Source organism: Manihot esculenta, chromosome 1 (assembly GCF_001659605.2).
Source record: "Manihot esculenta cultivar AM560-2 chromosome 1, M.esculenta_v8, whole genome shotgun sequence".
NCBI lineage: Eukaryota > Viridiplantae > Streptophyta > Magnoliopsida > Malpighiales > Euphorbiaceae > Manihot > Manihot esculenta.
In genome coordinates, this window is record NC_035161.2 from 5753380 (window position 1) to 5770784 (window position 17405).

At 33.3% G+C, this 17405-nt stretch overlaps 4 protein-coding genes across 12 annotated transcripts; 2 read left to right on the plus strand and 2 right to left on the minus strand.

The window, feature by feature from the left end:
- Positions 1-1189: 1189 nt before the first annotated feature.
- On the minus strand, positions 1190-4817 carry LOC110624936 (ureide permease 1). 4 transcript variants are annotated; one of them, XM_043954263.1, is made up of 7 exons: positions 4629-4817; positions 4059-4367; positions 3550-3688; positions 3299-3451; positions 2453-2550; positions 1930-2304; positions 1190-1671 (listed from the first exon to the last, which is right to left on the minus strand). In XM_043954263.1, exons 1-7 carry the CDS (start codon positions 4677-4679, stop codon positions 1474-1476), a joined length of 1323 nt encoding a protein of 440 aa, XP_043810198.1. In that variant the 5' UTR covers positions 4680-4817; the 3' UTR covers positions 1190-1473. The 4 variants fall into 4 exon arrangements, with proteins under 4 accessions (XP_043810198.1, XP_043810202.1, XP_043810205.1 ...); XM_043954267.1 differs by lacking the exon at positions 4629-4817 and having other exon boundaries at positions 4059-4115; positions 4199-4284; XM_043954270.1 differs by lacking the exon at positions 4629-4817 and having other exon boundaries at positions 4199-4315.
- Positions 4818-5629: 812 nt separating this feature from the next.
- On the plus strand, positions 5630-8087 carry LOC110624917. Its single transcript, XM_021770370.2, has 3 exons — positions 5630-6437; positions 6648-7054; positions 7480-8087. Exons 1-3 carry the CDS (start codon positions 5819-5821, stop codon positions 7840-7842), a joined length of 1389 nt encoding a protein of 462 aa, XP_021626062.1. The 5' UTR covers positions 5630-5818; the 3' UTR covers positions 7843-8087.
- On the minus strand, positions 7438-11683 carry LOC110624920 (erlin-1). 3 transcript variants are annotated; one of them, XM_021770401.2, is made up of 10 exons: positions 11531-11683; positions 10570-10690; positions 10422-10489; positions 10278-10337; positions 10039-10197; positions 9457-9603; positions 8888-9102; positions 8686-8794; positions 8476-8602; positions 7438-7783 (listed from the first exon to the last, which is right to left on the minus strand). In XM_021770401.2, the coding sequence occupies exons 1-9, from the start codon at positions 11642-11644 to the stop codon at positions 8486-8488; spliced, it is 1110 nt and encodes a 369-aa protein (XP_021626093.1). In that variant the 5' UTR covers positions 11645-11683; the 3' UTR covers positions 7438-7783; positions 8476-8485. The 3 variants fall into 3 exon arrangements, with proteins under 3 accessions (XP_021626093.1, XP_021626084.1, XP_021626076.1); XM_021770392.2 differs by having other exon boundaries at positions 8454-8602; XM_021770384.2 differs by lacking the exon at positions 7438-7783 and having other exon boundaries at positions 8307-8602.
- Positions 11684-12426: 743 nt separating this feature from the next.
- On the plus strand, positions 12427-16938 carry LOC110624949 (uncharacterized hydrolase YugF). 4 transcript variants are annotated; one of them, XM_021770430.2, is made up of 11 exons: positions 12427-12750; positions 13392-13486; positions 13592-13689; positions 13792-13841; positions 14076-14096; positions 14189-14284; positions 14429-14518; positions 14827-14919; positions 15449-15544; positions 16279-16344; positions 16583-16938. In XM_021770430.2, the coding sequence occupies exons 1-11, from the start codon at positions 12583-12585 to the stop codon at positions 16733-16735; spliced, it is 1026 nt and encodes a 341-aa protein (XP_021626122.1). In that variant the 5' UTR covers positions 12427-12582; the 3' UTR covers positions 16736-16938. The 4 variants fall into 4 exon arrangements, with proteins under 4 accessions (XP_021626122.1, XP_021626127.1, XP_043810220.1 ...); XM_021770441.2 differs by having other exon boundaries at positions 12609-12908; XM_021770435.2 differs by lacking the exon at positions 14076-14096.
- Positions 16939-17405: the final 467 nt, after the last annotated feature.

The window sequence follows — 17405 nt, forward strand, 5'->3', positions numbered from 1 at the left end:
TTGTGTATGATTGTTTTCTCTCTGTAACTTTTCGTGAATAAAGGATTCTCTCTTCCGAGACGTAAGATGATCCTCTCATAAGATCGATCTGAACTCATAAAACTCTCTGTGTTTTTCTTCTCTGTTTTTCTTCTTTCTTTTTTTTATTTTCTTATTTTTTTTTTAGGTCGTTATCAGTAGATTGAAGTTAGATATCAGAGTAGCTACGGAACCAATAATTTTTCAACATTAGATGATTTAGATAAAACATTATTCTATATTATTAGATGTTTTTCATCGGAATTAAATTCCACTCCTCGTGGCAGATGCTATTATTGCTTTACGTGAAGCTTTCGTTTAGTTTAAATTGACTTCTTTATTGAAATTATTAATATGTATGATGCTTTCTTCAATTATTTTTTTCTGAAATAGTATTTTAAAAAATTATGAAATTTAAAGTTTATGTGAGTAAATTATTATTATTAAGGATGTATTTAGTAATTTCTAATAAGATAATGTAAGAATTTTAACTTTAAATTTGATGATATTATAGGGATACCCATTTTTACTTTACAATGCAAATAGCCATCCCATTCATCCAATGTGTTGAACTTGAACAAATGAAAAATTTAACAAAATAAAATTTAGAAATTTTATTTTAGTCATTAGCAATTTGGTTTTATATAGATTCATCATAATCAATGGTGAAAATTAATACGTAATTAATAGTTGCATGAAATAATTTTTTTAAAAAAATATTTTAAAAACGTGATATATAAATATTAAAATAAATAACTATTTAATCTCTATTGTATATGAAAACTTATAATTCATCTCTCGGTATTAAAAAATATATTAAAAATTTTAAAAAATATATTAAAAATTTTAAAAATTTTTAATAGTAGTTAAATATTGCTTAAAAATTTAAAATACATTCAACATAAAGGAATTAAATAATAAAATACTAAACGGCTAAAATTAATAAAAGGATTAATCAGTACATTTTAAAATTTCAACAACGTTTTATATATTCTTGAAACGCAAAAAACCTGCTCATGAATTTCTTTATACAATAAGGACTAAACAGTAAATTTTCTTAGATATAAACAATTCACATGTTTGTCTTTTCATTTCAGATTTTTGAAGAACACTTGAATCTCCACCCTTGAGAAGCATAGAAGTAATGGTGTTGATGTAAAGGAGAAAAACAAAAAATAATAATAATAAAAGAAGAAAACAAGACTAAACCAATACAGGCATCCAAAAGCTGGACTCTACTTCAGAATTTATTAAATAAATCAAGACAACCAGCTCCTGACAGAGGATCCTTCAAGCTTACCAATCAAATGTTCTTGTCTGCCCATCTCCCTCCAATAACCAATCTATTACTATTGCTTTATTATAATTTCAAAGACAGAAAATCCTGGATTCTTTTCTTGAACTAGGAAGCACCTCCCTTCCAAGGGTTGTGTGCTGATCAACCCTGGAAACTGCTTAAGAATCTGTTTTCTGTAAAGTTTCCGGACACGTTACTATGTCCATTTTTCGATGCCCTGCTGATGCCATTAGGATCACAACAGCTACAGCAAACATTAACAGCATGCTAGCCAGTAATACATATGTTCTTCTTGATGATCTCTGGTACTCTCCAAACAAAACTACGCCCCAAAAAGTCGAAACAAGTGGTAATGCCTGAAATCACCGCCAGAAATTTGGATGTTTTGGTGAACCCAGAAGGCAAATCAAACCCACTTTTTCTATGTTGAACGTAAATTTTATGAATGGAAGTTTTGCGCCAGGCAATGCCCATTCAAGGGCAAAATGTTCCTTTTCAAGTTTTAAACACAGAATTTGAACTTGAGATTTTGAGAAGGGACCCAAATTATCCCATCTCACTTCTTTGGATAAATGATGATCTCATTTAACATTTATATGTGGAACAGAACAAACCTGAACTGCATCTGCTGCTGCATAACCTGCAGCTTCACCAGCCATGAATTGGAGACCATTGCCAAGCCCACAAAGGAGACCAGCCAAAAAGGACCAGCCTCTGCCATTCCAGTCTTTCAGATAAGACTTAACTGATGATCTGGGTAAATTCAACACTGGGCAATAAAGGAAGGTAATGTTGAGAATGATCGCAAGTACGAAACAAGAAAGTGAGAACCAGAAAAACGCAGTGTAGACAACCAACTTAGCAGCCCCTTTATTCAAGGTGTGCCATTGATCATTTGTTGCCAAGTTAAAAGCTGGTGAGAATAATGAGAAGCAAACACCAGCAAACAAGGCTATATATAGTCCAACAAAAGTGTTCTTCCCAAAAACCTGCAAGTCATAAATAGAATGTGACTGCTTTGGCTGTGAGATCCTATAGCATTTTATCAAATTAACAAAATTGCATGCAGGAAACAGATGGCCTCCACAAGTTCTTAAGTTAATGTTTCGGAAAAAAAAAAAAAAGCAGATCACCAACCTTAATAGCTCTTTTTTTCTCAAGCTCTGCAAGAAAATCTGCCGTTCCAAATTTCATCTTCTCTTCAGTATCATTTCTACTTTCCAGATCCTCTATTCCTACAGAACAATAAAATCAAGCAAGCAAAGGCCAGTTGATACTACTAAACTGCCGCAAAAAATAATAGTAATAATAATGATGAACAAGAAAGGCTCCATAGATTTGTGTGAAATGTTTCCTTGTATGGGTAGTACTTGTAACCTGGTACAAGGTTAATTTAAGAAAAAATTACTATTTGGTCCCTACGGTAATGAAAAATTTATTAGTTAGTCTCTCAATTTTGAAAAATATATTAAAATATTACTGATATTTTAAAAAATCTATTAATTAGTTTATTTATTAATTTTAACCATTAGATATCGCATAAAAATCTAAGATATCCTTGATACGAAGGGACTAATTAGTATACATTCTCACAAAACTAAATGACCAATTAATGAGTTTTTTAATATTACAAGGACTAAATAGTAAAATATTTTATGGCTAAAATTAACGAATGACTAATTAATAGATTTTTCGAAATCTTAAGGGCATTTTAATATATTTTTCAATATCGATGGACCAATTAATGAGTTTTCCTATACTATAAACTAATGAGTTTTTCTATACTATAAGGGACTATATAGTAAACTTCCCTTAATTTAAGTGGTAATATCAATGAATAACAAAAATATCAGCATAGTAGAATAGTTAGCAATTTTTTTCTTTTTTTTTTGGGGGGGGGGGGGGTGGGTGGGGTTTCTTAAGCATCAGAAATTTAAATAGGAAAACTAGAAAAAGCATATTCTGTTCAAAGGTTGTAATAACTTGACAAACTGCTGAGCTTGGCGATATTATCAGCTGCATTGGATGAGTGAACAGCTGAAGCAAGACACACTGCAATCAAGAAGCAACCAACACCAGAGAACAGAGTCTCAGCCTTGTTAATTTTGTCATCTAACAAGTAATTCAAGGTTGTCCCTGTTATAACCAAACCAAATATTCAAAAGGGAATTTTAAAAAAATAGTCCATTATAAACTTCAATAGATAAATTCTTTCATCATGAGGACAAACAAACCTACGACAACAGTCATACTAGCAGTAATCACTTCAGTCACAGATAAACCAGCAAAAGCTAAAGCATACTGTGTGCATAAATTTCCAATGCTAAGCACCACACCACCAGCCATGGCAAACATGACTGAAACCCAATTTTCCTGCATCAATCACACAACAAGATTCAAATATCACTTTCAGATGGTGTTATTGTTAAATTCCCACTTTGGTTTTGGATAGTAGTAATGCGCCTTGTAAAGATAAAACACTCAATCCTCCGCCTTGAGCTTGGAGGCGAATTAGGTTTCGATTTAATCATTAACTGATAGTCGAATTCTTCTATCTAAATTACCGAAATTCATCTGTTGGATTTGGTTATTATGTTATAATGGAATAATGCACCACTACCCATGAAATTTTGTTTTGATGAGTTAGTCTAGTCCATTTTCTTAAGAGCTATGACATTCCAAAAAAAGAAGTATGAAAAAATTAACAAAAGATGAAACTGTGGAAGTAATTGGGTCAACATACTCTCAGCTGAGAAATTTGGGTTATAAAACTTGGTTTCTCTGGTGTGTTCTTCCCAATCTGACCAAAAGTTAAAGCAAAAAATAAAGCAGCCAAGAGATTTGTAATCGAATAATCCAGGTAAATATGCTGAGGAAGACGACCTCGTCTTTCTAACAGAGTAAAAATAGCAGGCCAAGTCCCTAAGAAGAACAAAGACAGCACCATGCATGTTATGGCTCCTCCTTTGCTCTCAACCACATACGTTTTCAACCCACTATAGACAATGTCCTCAATCGGATGATCAATCAATTTGGGGATTCCTAAAAACTCCTGCAAATGAAAACCCAGCAAGCAGTTCAGAAATTCATACATCATGGGACCTTATGGAGGTCAAATCAAACAAAACCCATTGTTTGTTTGGCAAGAAATTAAAGCTGTTGAAAAATATAAGAATCCGTTGAAAAAGAAAGATGTGAATATCCAATTGAAAAGAACAATGGAAAACAGATGAGAATATGGGAATCTTGAAGCAAAAAGATACAGATGAACAACATCAAGTGAAAACACTGAAACATCTAACGAAAAGCATACCATTTTCTGTTTCTGAAGCATAAATGCAGAAACCCAGATGCTCTTTAGCATTAATCAGTCAGTATATGCAATAAATTCTCGGATGACGAAGAAAAAAAAAATAAAGAGAAAAATAATGCGCAGGTATTTTCTGTATTACTCGGGAGAGCCCACCAGTCCACACATGACACGTCACAATCGCTGTCCAAGAATCTTCTTAAAAGCTGCAAATTTCAAATACAGATTCGCCAAAAGTATAAATTAATAATCAGAATCTACCGCTTTTTTCTTTAAAATAAAAAATAATATTTCTCAGTGCTGTAATTTTTATTTATTTTATCTTTTTATATATATTAAAAAAAATTATTTTTTATTAATTTTTCAATTTTATTATTTTAATAAAATATTATTTTAAAAATAAAATAAAATTATAATAATAAATTTATATATTACTATAATGTAAAATAATGTGAATAATAATTTTAATAAGATAAATACTAATAATAGCCATTTAGAGAGATGATTGTTCCATGCTCTTTATTTTATTAATTAAAATATATTTATTAATATCTAAAGATTAAATAATAATTTATTTTTTATTTATACATAAATTTTTTAATAAAAAGGCAAGAAATTAAAAATTGAATTGATTAAAATATAATTAATTAATTAATTAATTAAGAATTTGCAATATTAATCATCGAATAATACTTTAAATTTTATTAAATATTAGGAGATATTTTAAAAATAAAATAAAATAAAATAGAATTATTATAAATCATTTATATATTATTATAGTCTAAAAAATAAGAGTAAATAATAATTTTAAAATATTTTTAAAAAAAAACAAAAATTACAGAAGGAAGAAAGGTTGAACAATGGGTTCATTTTTTTAAAAATAATTTCAGAGGATCATCCAGTATTTCAGTCCACATTCTTGCTGCTGAGAAAGTGATACTCAGTGAGATTCCAAATATTTCTATTTTCCCTTATTTTTTGGATAAATAGCAATTTAAGTGGCTTGGATTTCTTAATAGAGTTTTCATTCTATGCACCTGCTTCAATCTTCTTGAACCTGCATCTCTGATGTTGATCATCATATTTCACAAAAAAAGAAAAAAGAAAATTCTTTCTTTCTTTCTTTCTTTCTCCTGATGGATTTTCCCATGACCTTGTACTCAGTTTTCTATTCTAGTTAAGCAAGAAAGGCCATGGATTTATGGATAGTTGCAGCAACTGCTGGTGCAGGATATGTAGCTAAAGCAAATTACTTGAAAAATTCTACATCAAGAATATCAGATAGCTCATTGAAGACACATTCTTGTGAGCTTCACAGCCATTCTCATCCATGGAACTTGCTGCAGCAAATTCGTGACAGAACTTGCCCCTTATGCAGACTTGCCTCTCTTTCAGAAACATCTGCAAATTTTTCTGTAAAGAGAGATTACACAACAGCTGCAAGAATCAAAGGTGAACTGCAGTTGCAGACTTATGAGAATGATAGATTCTTCAACTTATCTAATGAATTATTGCCTGAATTTGTAATGCAAGAAGTGGGTTTTTTTCAAAGATTACCAATAGATTGGCAACTGAGGGGAAGACTTGATGGGTATGTCCTGAAACAACAAAAGCTTTTGGAGTGTTGTCATACTGCTGAATTGTGCAGGGAACCCAGCAGATTAGAGAAGTGTGTGTGTAATTCACTTCCATCAGCAGAAACTTACATGGAGATGGAATTAGAAACACAAACTCAACAGTTGATTCCAAGAAAATCGAAGCAACATAGTGAAATGGGACAGACTAGATTGAGCAGGTCAAGAAATCTTCAAGGTTGTTTTCTTTACTGATCTTTTATGTTACATAGTTCTGATGTTAGTGAACATGTCCACAAAGAACTTATGAAGACTTAAAAATTATTCCTTAGTGATGTTGTGTTGATATTTTCCGGATTTTGAGTCTTAGATCCAGTTTAGGACTCCTGACTATTATAGAATCTAGTACCAGATATATCACTTAGCTTACTCTTGTGATTTCTTTCAGGGTTTTCCAGTGATGGTATGCTTTTCTTCTTCTTGGGAATAACTCTAGGCATGATGTCAAACAGTGGTGATAATAGAAAAGAAGTAGACAATTTACATGAACTGCTGCAGCAGACTGAGAACTTAGTTCATGAATTACACGACGAACTCGAAACAAAAGATCAGTTAACTTGGAAAAACATTGGTTCCAAGGCCAATGGAGATTCCTCATATATCACACCTAATGCATCTTCCCAAACCCAGGAATCAAATAAATCTGCAAAATTTGACAGCAAAGAACTAGAGGATGAGAAGATGAAGAACTCTGAAGCAATGAGTAGAATTGAGGCAGAGCTTGAAGCTGAACTAGAGAGATTGGAACTAAACATGAAAGGATCTAGCTTGGGGAGTGCTTACAATTTCTTTCAGGTAACCTTAATGGGCAATTTTCATCAAACTGTCCCTGAATTTTGGAAGGTATTTCATCACCGTTCTTCAACTTCAATTTCAAATCACAAAAATCCTCCGATTTTGATTTAAGTCAACCAAAATCCCTCTCACCCATTTTTTATGAGATTTTCGACTAATTGCTTATGTGTAGATACAAACATGGATGAAATCATTTTTAAAATAATTTCTCTATCTTCATGTAGCACATACTTTATTTCACTTTACTACTTTTGTCGACTTAAATTAAAATCTGATGATTTTTATGATTGAAAGACGATAATAAAATACTTTTAAAGTTCAGGGACGGTGGGTAAAAATTACCCTAACTTTAATAAATCAGATGAGATGACACACCATGACAGTGGCATTAACTAGATTTGATCTGCTCTTATTATTGCTTACAGAAGGATTCTAACCTTGAAGATTTTCATTTAGACAAGGTGAATGAGCAACCCTACAATTTATCTGAATCAGATAATGACTTAAGTGGAACATCCTCTGCTCACACTCGAGCAGCAACTGGTGCTGTGTCCCCTCAGGATCTGAGCTTGCGTCTTCATGGTGTAATTCAATCAAGGCTCAGAGAACGCATAACAGAACTAGAGGCAGCACTGGAGAACACCCAGAAGAGGCTTCGTGCCATTGCCATGGAATCTGATAGAACCATAATCTCTTCAAGGGACTTGTATTGGAAAGAGAAACAATCATCTGCACAGATTGGCATGAATTTCACAGATCAAGTTAGTGACATTGATGAAGCTTCATAAGAGTATAGTGAAGGTTACGAGGAGAGTGTTAAGAGTGGGGAAGCAGATGAAGCAGCTGCTCCACTAGATATTTAATATGAGATTGATAAATGAGAAACAGAAGCATTCTTCAGAATAGTAGAGAAATATTTTCAAAGAAGCTGATCCATTGAAAGATCAGAGCTTGTGAAGAACAAGTTAAAATTTTTATTTTAATTATTATGTATAGCTGTATAAGAAATTGGAGGGTTTTCTCAGGAAAAAAAATGAATTTTTTATTCAATATATTCATGATTAGTGAGATCAAGCGAAATATTCATGATTCATGATACTTAAAATCTATCATAATTAATTATTATAATACAATTATTGTATTTATAAAGGTTGTAAGTTAGATTTTAGGAAATAATATTAAGGAATTATAGTTTATTTTATTTAAAAGCTAATAATTTTATTTCGATTTGTGATTTCTACCATTTATTTATGAAAAAGTATTATATGCATTCAGATGCGTGAAAAAATTTCATAGTTCCAAATACGTATGATATGTTCCATGCACTCTATCTTTGAGGGGGAAAAATAGCTACAATTAATTGTAATGTACAAAATCAAGACATCAACTCAAAAGTAACTGTAAGTTCTTGTCACTGTTACTGAATTTGGTCTAAGCTTCTGATATCCCTGTTGGTCCCTCTTCCAAGTTTCCCTCCTTAGCCATCTCACCAGAAAACCTTTGCAGGAAATTGCCTAGCAGCCTCTGGTCAAGTACCATATTTGGTACCTGCATAAAAGAAGATACCCAATTAATTTAAGCTATGGCTGTAATAAATTTTTATTTAAATTTTGAGAATTAGGGATAAAAACCTTGTCCCCAAAGAAAATTTTTGTATTATCAGCTATAGCTTCAATAAATTTCAGTTCAAGAAATTCAGGAGTAAGCTTTAACTTGTTTGCTTCAGCTTCTTTCATCACACTGAAAACAAAGAGCAAGCAGCGGATTATTGCCTTCATAAGGTCTGTTTAAAAATGTTTTGAAAGAAAGAAAAACCAAGCAAAGTGGATTCACCGGTAAAAGGCAGCATCTGCCAGGCTCTTTTCATGAGCCATATACATTTGATTCTCAATTTCTTGCTGCCTCCTTGCACTGTCCTTCTCCATCAATTTCTGTTCCATTAGGATCTTGCTCACATTGGCGTTCTTCTCAGCTTCACTTATAGCCATCTTCTTTGTTGTCTCTGATTCTTTCTCAACTACTTTCTGCCTCTCAACAGCAATCAAGACCTATAAAGTAACACACAAGAAGTATCAGACTGCCTATCTGTGATGCTCGTAAATTCATGCAAAATCACTCTTTCAGCATAAACAGACTTGCAAATGTACAATTGAAAAATTATGCAATATTCAAAATTTCAAATGCATGCAAATCTTCAAAAAACACAATAAATCATTAGAAATCCTCCCAACATGGAATATCTAATCAATCTGAGACAAGGAGATAATTGGTCAACCCTTGTACTCAGTACAAACTTAGATCACAGTTTAACATGTACTAGTGACCAACTTGATCGTCTTAGGCAAGGTAGGATATGAAGGATGAACTAGCTTGATCAGACTTCAAGAACAGCATAACTATACCTTAGTGCGCTCTTCTTCCATCTGCTCAAAATTCCTTCTTATGCTTTCTGGAATGGTAGGCTTTGTGACACGCACACTTATAATTTCAATTCCAGGAGCATAGCGTGTGCAATCAACTTGAAGAGCTTCTTTCATCTTTTCATCAATCTGAGAAAATTGAATTTTGATGTTTATATCAGTATATAAAAAACAAGATTAAGGGAAGAACAGAAAAAAAGAGAGAATAAGCTTTAAGCAACTTGGAAGACAATACAGTTCATCAAACCCTGACAGTTTGTTGTTATAACTCATAAATGATTTCTATCTTTGACAGGCACAAGCATACAGATGGCACTAACGGAGCAAGGAAATGGTAAGTTGCCTATCAACTATTGTTTTTCCCTGATAGAGATAATACCGAAAGGTTCATGGCCTATCTAAAAGCATTATGGAGAAAAATAAGAAAATATAAAAATAACCACCACACCAGCAGGTTTCCTTTCATATCCCATGTTACATCACAAAAAATTAGAAGCAAAGAGTAAACAACATCCAATTGCACACTAATCTTACAATTATGATTTATTTAGCAATCTTCCACACCTGGTCAAACACATCAATGTAGACTTGTTGGAGAGAGTGAGAACTGCAGAACTGATTGATTTCATGATGAATCTTGTCATATATCCATGTGTTGTCATAGTTCACACCATAGTTGATCAGTGTCTCATATACATAATCCTTACGAAGCCGGTTAACAACCTGAATTATGAATTCCATCAGTGCATATAAGGACAAAATGTCAAGCCTTGAGCCTTTTATGAGTATATCATCGTTCTTACCTCTATCTTCTCAAAGTTAATCATGACACCCCCTTTAGTACCACATGGAATATCCCTCACCTGCATATTAAGACAGAAGAAGGATTCAATAACAATTGTGGCAATAGAATCCTTGATCTTCATAAATTGGAAACCAAAGTTTACTTGATCTGTCTGAAGTGTCACTTGAACAGGCTCATACTGAGTTAATAGAGGCAATTTTAGATGAAAACCTGATAAAAAATTATGAGCCCACGATCATATCACTCGCAGAAAGCAAAGTCCTTAACAAAAAAGTGTACCACATTCACACCTGGATCTGTAATTGTTTTTAGAAGGGCACCTCCTCTCCAGTACACCCCAACATGACCTTCTGGGACTTGGTGCAAGATGGATAGGCTATTCTGAATACTCGAGGATGATGGTATTATTATCTGTGATGTGATCATAAAACATTACAAATTTCCGGAACAGATACTCCAGCAATCCAGCTTATAAGAATCCAACACATGATGAAACAGAAAGAAACCAGCAAATTAAGAAAGAACAAACTCAATTTTCATGGTCTCTCGAGCACTAAAACAAAAAGCCAATGCCACAGAGATGCCAGTGCGCCAGTGCAGTTTACTATTTTTCTTAGATTCAAACTCCTGGTCAACGATGAAGAAGAAAATTTCTGAAGTATCTCTAACTCAACAGTAAGCATATATGAAAAGAGCAAAAGTCTAATCCTGGATGTATTGGTCTTATAAAATGCAAAAGCTTCATTCAAGGCTCCAGATCTTCATGAAAAGTGCAATAAAATGACAAAAGGAACTAAGTGCTAGAGATGGCATATTTGAAACTATAAGGTAATCTCTTTTCAGAAACTATATTTGGGCCATAATACATCCAGAAACAGCACTGAAACAAGGACAGTCAGCAAAATGCAAGTACACAATATGGCTAGTTCTCCACCCAATATACTACATACATACATATATAATTGACGTAATATCTAGGTAATAAATCACAGGATTAGACTTTAGAGTTCATCACCCATCAAACTGCACAAAGAACATCTTTTACTACACTTAAAAGAGTTTAATCACAAATGGTCTATACAAAAACGGGAATTATGATTAACGAATAATCAATAAATTTTGATTCTTTGAGATTGAATGAGAGCTTAACGGAATGATTTAATCAACGAAGCAAGCAAATCCTCCACATTTAAGATTGGAAGAAATCCAAATAAGTGAATTAGAGCACACGGAGAGAGTATGGCAGATTACCAGGGAGATGACAGCGATGAAGATGAAGAAAACGGTGAGAATGGGAGAGAAGTCGCCGTTGGGGGGCGGCGGACGAGCATGTGGTGGTGTTCCAGTGTGGTGCTGTGGATCCATGGGTGATAAAACACTGAATTCTGTTTTGATTGAAGCTTGTGAAAGTGGAAATGGAATATTAATAATAATAAATAATCTGGTGGATTTGTATGTACCGTATCAACGAATCGTGACCGTTGGATAGAGTGTATGTTAATTGACTTGGCAACACCATAGTCGTCCGCTTGGCTTCTTCGTTGCTCTTAGCATGAATTTTCGATGGCTTTAACGAAGAAAGGAATTTGAAAAATGACACTTCAATAATTATTCCATATCGAAATTTTAATTAATTTTTCTAATTTACAAATTGATTAAGTATTTATATTAAATTTAAAAATAAAAAATAATAATAAGTAATAATAACATTAGAATTTTAATTGATTTTTCTATCATTAAAAATTGCATAAATAATAGGATGAATTTAAATTTATATTCAAATTTTATTAGTTGGGTCTTTATTATAAACATATTTATATAAATATTTTATTAAATTATATTTTTAAAAATATTATTTATAAAGTTTTAATTAAATTTAAGTTAAATTTAAATATATATTCACAGATTTAATTTGATAAATATATCTAAATAAATTTGAGAAATTTTATATTTTATTTTTTAATTTTTTATTGTGATTTAAAAAATAAATTATTAATTAAATTCAAATTTAAATTGGATATTTTTCTGGCTTAGAAGTTGCTGTTTCCGGCCATAAGGCCCAACCCGTGAAAAACTAAAGCCCATGGGCCGAAGAATTCTAGGCGTGATTAAGACACGCGCCTCTAAATACCGTGAGAAGAGACGAATCATAACGTTCAAAAAATTATCCGATAAGGCAAAACGCAGTCCACAGGCAGTCGTAGAGGTTAAACGGCACTGGTTCTCAGTCGACGTTTCCCACTCCTCAATTCTCCCGGTGCCTCTAATCTACGACGGACGGAGAAGCCCCGGAAGCTGTGAAAATGTTCACCCTTACAGCCACACCTGCATTGTTAATGCCTAGAAAATTCAGAACCCGAGAGCGTTTCTCTATTTCTGCGCAAAATTTTCCTTCGTTTCTGCCCAGTGAAGTTGAGAATATTAAAGACCCTTTTGCTAGAAAGCTAGCTTCAAGAATCGAAAGGCTGCCTGTACACGCACTTGTCTCTTTTTAGTCTTTCATTGTTTAGCTTCTCCTTTAATGATTAGTTTATCTGATAGCTTCTCAGGTTTTTTTGGTATTTGGTTGCATGTAAGTTTGTTTCTGATAATTGAGTGTTCATGGCCTCTTTGAAAGGCTACACATAAGGTAGGTGGATAAGATAGAATTCAGGATATATACATATACCCATTAATGCCAGAGCAGAAATTCATTTCTCCTTGACTTGTGTGTAATAGCCTTTGCTTTTATTGCTGTTTCAAGCCTGGCTAATGATCTTTTGGTTCCGGAAGGATAGCCGGATGATGGATTAACACTTAAATGCTTAAACTACAGTTTTATGGGATTTGGGTTGCAATTAACAATGTTTGAGGTTTTTAAAAAGTTGGGACTTGGAATTTGTGTGTGGAGGGATGGGGATACTAGGAGTCTCTGATGAAAATTGACATAATATTGGTGTTTAATATTTATTTAAGCAAAATTTATCAGAGTTTCTGAATGTAAGAAAAAATTCACTTATCTCAGGCAGCCATGAATCTGCAGTCTCAAATTTGATCTTGGTTCTTTGTAATTTGTAAGACATCCCAATTTGGGTGTGTTTCATTAACAGCTGTATTTGTGCTCAAAATGTAGGTTAGCTTCTCAGAGAGATGTATCATGAGTAGTTGCGTCAAGCCTTTGGTGCAAAGCAAGACTAGTCCAGTGGTTCTGCTCCATGGTTTTGACAGGTCTCTATAATGTATTCAATAATGCAGTTTGTTTCACCAACAATAAAAAAGAAAACAAGTTGCTGATTTATCTGTCTCTAGAGTTCACTACATCTTATAATTCAGCTCTTGTTTAGAATGGAGATATACATTTCCACTGCTTGAGGAGGCTGGCATGGAGACTTGGGCTGTTGACATTCTTGGTTGGGGTTTCTCTGATTTAGGTTTGTTGTGAATGCCTCAGCATGTTTCCACGTGGTTGAAATTCTAAACCTCTTTCTTATTCGCTTGCACCGAATTATACCACTGTTCCCTATGGTTTTCAGAAAGACTGCCATCATGTGATGTTGCATCTAAGCGTGATCACTTGTATCAGGTACTTCCTAGTTTCTAGATTTTCTTGTAATTTTGAGGACTTGGGTATATGAAGCAAATTTTATTCTACACTAGTATATCTAAGAAAACTGCTAATTTTATATCAAGGTCATATCAATAACATAACATTGACTTATGATATCAAATTTGCTATAGCAGAAATAGAAAGATATTTTGTGTTCTATTATGAGTTTCCAAATTGTGACTTTTTCCTTGTTGTTTTTCCTTGGTGAAGTGGGATGGTCATGGTGTCAAGGTCTGAAGCAGCCAGTATCTGAACAATTTTGGTTATCATTTTTTTTTTCTGTGCGTTAAGACTTATTTTGGATTACTTCACACCAACTGCAGTTTTGGAGGTCCCACATAAGGAGGCCCATCATCTTGGTTGGACCAAGCCTTGGTGCTGCTGTTGCAATTGATTTTGCTGCCAACCATCCAGAAGCTGTAAGTATTGAGTACATCATCGGTAACTGAGCATTTGCATTTGTGCCTTGAGCCCATTTGAAAGATTGTAAATATTTTATTAAAGTGGTAAGTTATATTGCAACTGATTGCCTTAAATTAATATGTTTTAGGTTATCCTTTCAGGTAGAGAAACTGGTTTTGATTGATGCAAGTGTGTATGCTGAAGGCACCGGAGACCTTGCAAAGTTACCTAGAGCATTAGCATATGCTGGGGTGTGAGTTCTATTCACTTAGAAAGTCTTGAATCCCCAATAATTTATTTTTTCTGCGTAAACTCTATTCAGTCAATCTCCTTATTAAGTATATGCAGCACTTCATTTTGAGAAAAAGAATGATAAAGAACTTTTGCCTCACTCTTTCAGATCCTATGTCCAAAATTATGTGGACCCCCCCATTCCTCACCCAGAACCCCACAAACCTCTTTTTTTTTTTTTAAGCTTCTGCCCCTGCCCCCTTCCCCCAGTTCTTTTGAATTGTATTATTGATTATTGCAATAAACATAATTACTCTTTTCTATTCAGGTTTATTTATTGAAGAGTGTCCCGCTCCGTTTATATGTTAATTTGCTGGCCTTCAATGAAATATCATTGAGCACCAGCATTGACTGGATGAATGTAAGTGCTTCTTCTCATAAATTGGATGAACACAAGTTTTTCTTCTCATACCAGACTTGCTAAAAGGGAAGCCACGTTGTTACTGTATGTTATAGGCCAAATGCATGAAGAAGCACTATATTTAAACCAAATATTCCACTTCTCAAAATCTTGTTTGCTGATGAAACAGAGAGAAATAGAATCTGCTAGAGAAATTCTATTTCCTGACAGCCAAACAGAACATTGATTTTTTCTTTCTAAAGAGTAAACAAATTCTATTGATAGTAATAATAGTAAAAGTACATACTTCTACATTTTTCATTGTATTTCTATATATGCATATGTCTATTGTTTTGTTCTCAGATGGGTCTATTTGTTCAAAAATAAAAGTTACGTATCAATTGAACAAAATAAAAAGAAAAGGTGATATTGCACATTGAAACAAAAGATAATAGGGGCCTGCACATACATTTAACCTATGTTATATTCTAGTCATTTTGAGTTTTGCAAGACTGAAGCTGGAATTAATGATCCCTTTGATTGTGAATAGGTGGGACGCCTACATTGTTTATATCCTTGGTGGGAAGATGCAACTGTGAATTTTATGGTTAGTGGTGGTTATAATGTCAATGCTCAGATAGACAAGGTACCTGCAAAATTTTTGTCTAAAACTGTATGAACTGTCGGTCCTTCAACCATATTATATGATGTCTGCTTTGCTTACCTATTCATATGCCTTGCCTGCAGTATTGCTGAATTTTGATGGGTTTTTGAGGGTATATTCCAAGGGCAATCTGATGCTTTTCATTATAAGAAGCCTCTCATTTTCTCTCTTCCAATGTGCTAGGATATTGTGCATGAGAACAATAAGTTGAACAGATAGAAGATCTGGCTTCAAATAATACAGCTTCTTCCAACTCCAAGATCCCACCATCAAAACTTTATATAGAATTAAAATAATTGTAAATATGCATTTTTCAATGTTCTTAGTTTCATCTGTGGTTTATTGGAAGTGGGAATATGTAAATATTGAACTGATTGCTCCACTGAGAGTAACGTTTTAATTGATTGTGTATAAAGTGACATTCTAGTGGATAGAGTAATGTGTGTTTGATGTAGATGACACAAATATCCAATCTTTTAGCTTTGTTGCTTGTATAGTTGTATTGGGTTGTCTCTACAGAATTTTGTCCAAGTGCATTTAATGTTTAAGAACACGTAGAGTTTGTGCGAATGAAATTTAGAGAAAGCGAACATCTTGGCATGCCCTAAGTCCTGCATACTCTATTAGCGAAATATCTCAGCATTTGCTTCCTTATTGGAAATGTCTCCTTCCTTTTTTATGGGGTGGTCCTGATTGCTGGTTATTGATTACTACAGGTTAAGAAGAGGACACTTATAATTTGGGGTGAGGATGACCAAATTATCAGCAACAAACTAGCAGTGGTTAGTACTCACTGAATCTCTTTCTATATATGTTTCTAAGTGAAGGAACTTGGAACAATTTATGCAACATGCTTTAGAAATACGGATGGCAGGCAATTGGTAGATTGGACGTATTAGCGTGAAATTCTTCTGCTCAACTAACTTATTTGACTTTCAGTTAACTGAATATTTTGTCATGCATCACATTTGGAAATTTAAATTAGTGTACTTACATAGCTTCTTAAATCCTATGATACAGAGATTGCACTCTGAACTTCCAAATGCAATCATACGACAGATCCCGGAGTGTGGCCATATTCCCCATGTGGAAAAGCCCAATTCTGTTGCAAAATTGATTGTTGAATTTGCTAGAGAAGCTTGTTATGAAGATGCTCAAACTATTCCTCTGTAGAGAAGGTCTGCACTTTGCTTTGATTTATTTCATGTATGGCTTATTTTTACAGTAAGTTTTGAACCCAACCACAGACTTGATGAAAATAGTTGGAAAATGGGATCCTATAGGAACTCTATTGCATTTTTTAAAGCCTGTATTTTGTCTTTATAATGTTGGCCAAGATGAGAAATTCAATTATAATCAACTATTATTTGTAACAATCTCATTCATGCTGATGATATTGGTTCTCTAGTTGTTTATAAAGATAGTGATGTGGAAAAGAGAAATTCATTTTTGTACTCTTGCACCAGAGAAGCTTGTAGTTGGCCTTTCTAATTTTAGCCCAAATGAGAAATTCAATTCTGATAAGTTATTTAAATCCTTGAGCTTTGACATCCAAGTTTTTTATAAAGATTGTGATATGGAAATGAGAAATTCTGTTTTGTATTCTTGCACTTGTGGGGCATTTTGATCAGTTATTTAAATTCTTAGAGCTTTGAAATTCAAGTTGGTATGATGTGTTAGTCTCTTTTCTTTCTCTTCCAAGAAAAGAGAAAAGTTCATGTACAGTTGGGAGAATCTCAAACTGATCTCTTTTTTTTTATTATTATTACACTTGGCAAAGAAAAGAAATCCATTAAAAAACAATTGATGGTAAATGTATTTTTCTTTTTATCATTTGCAGGAC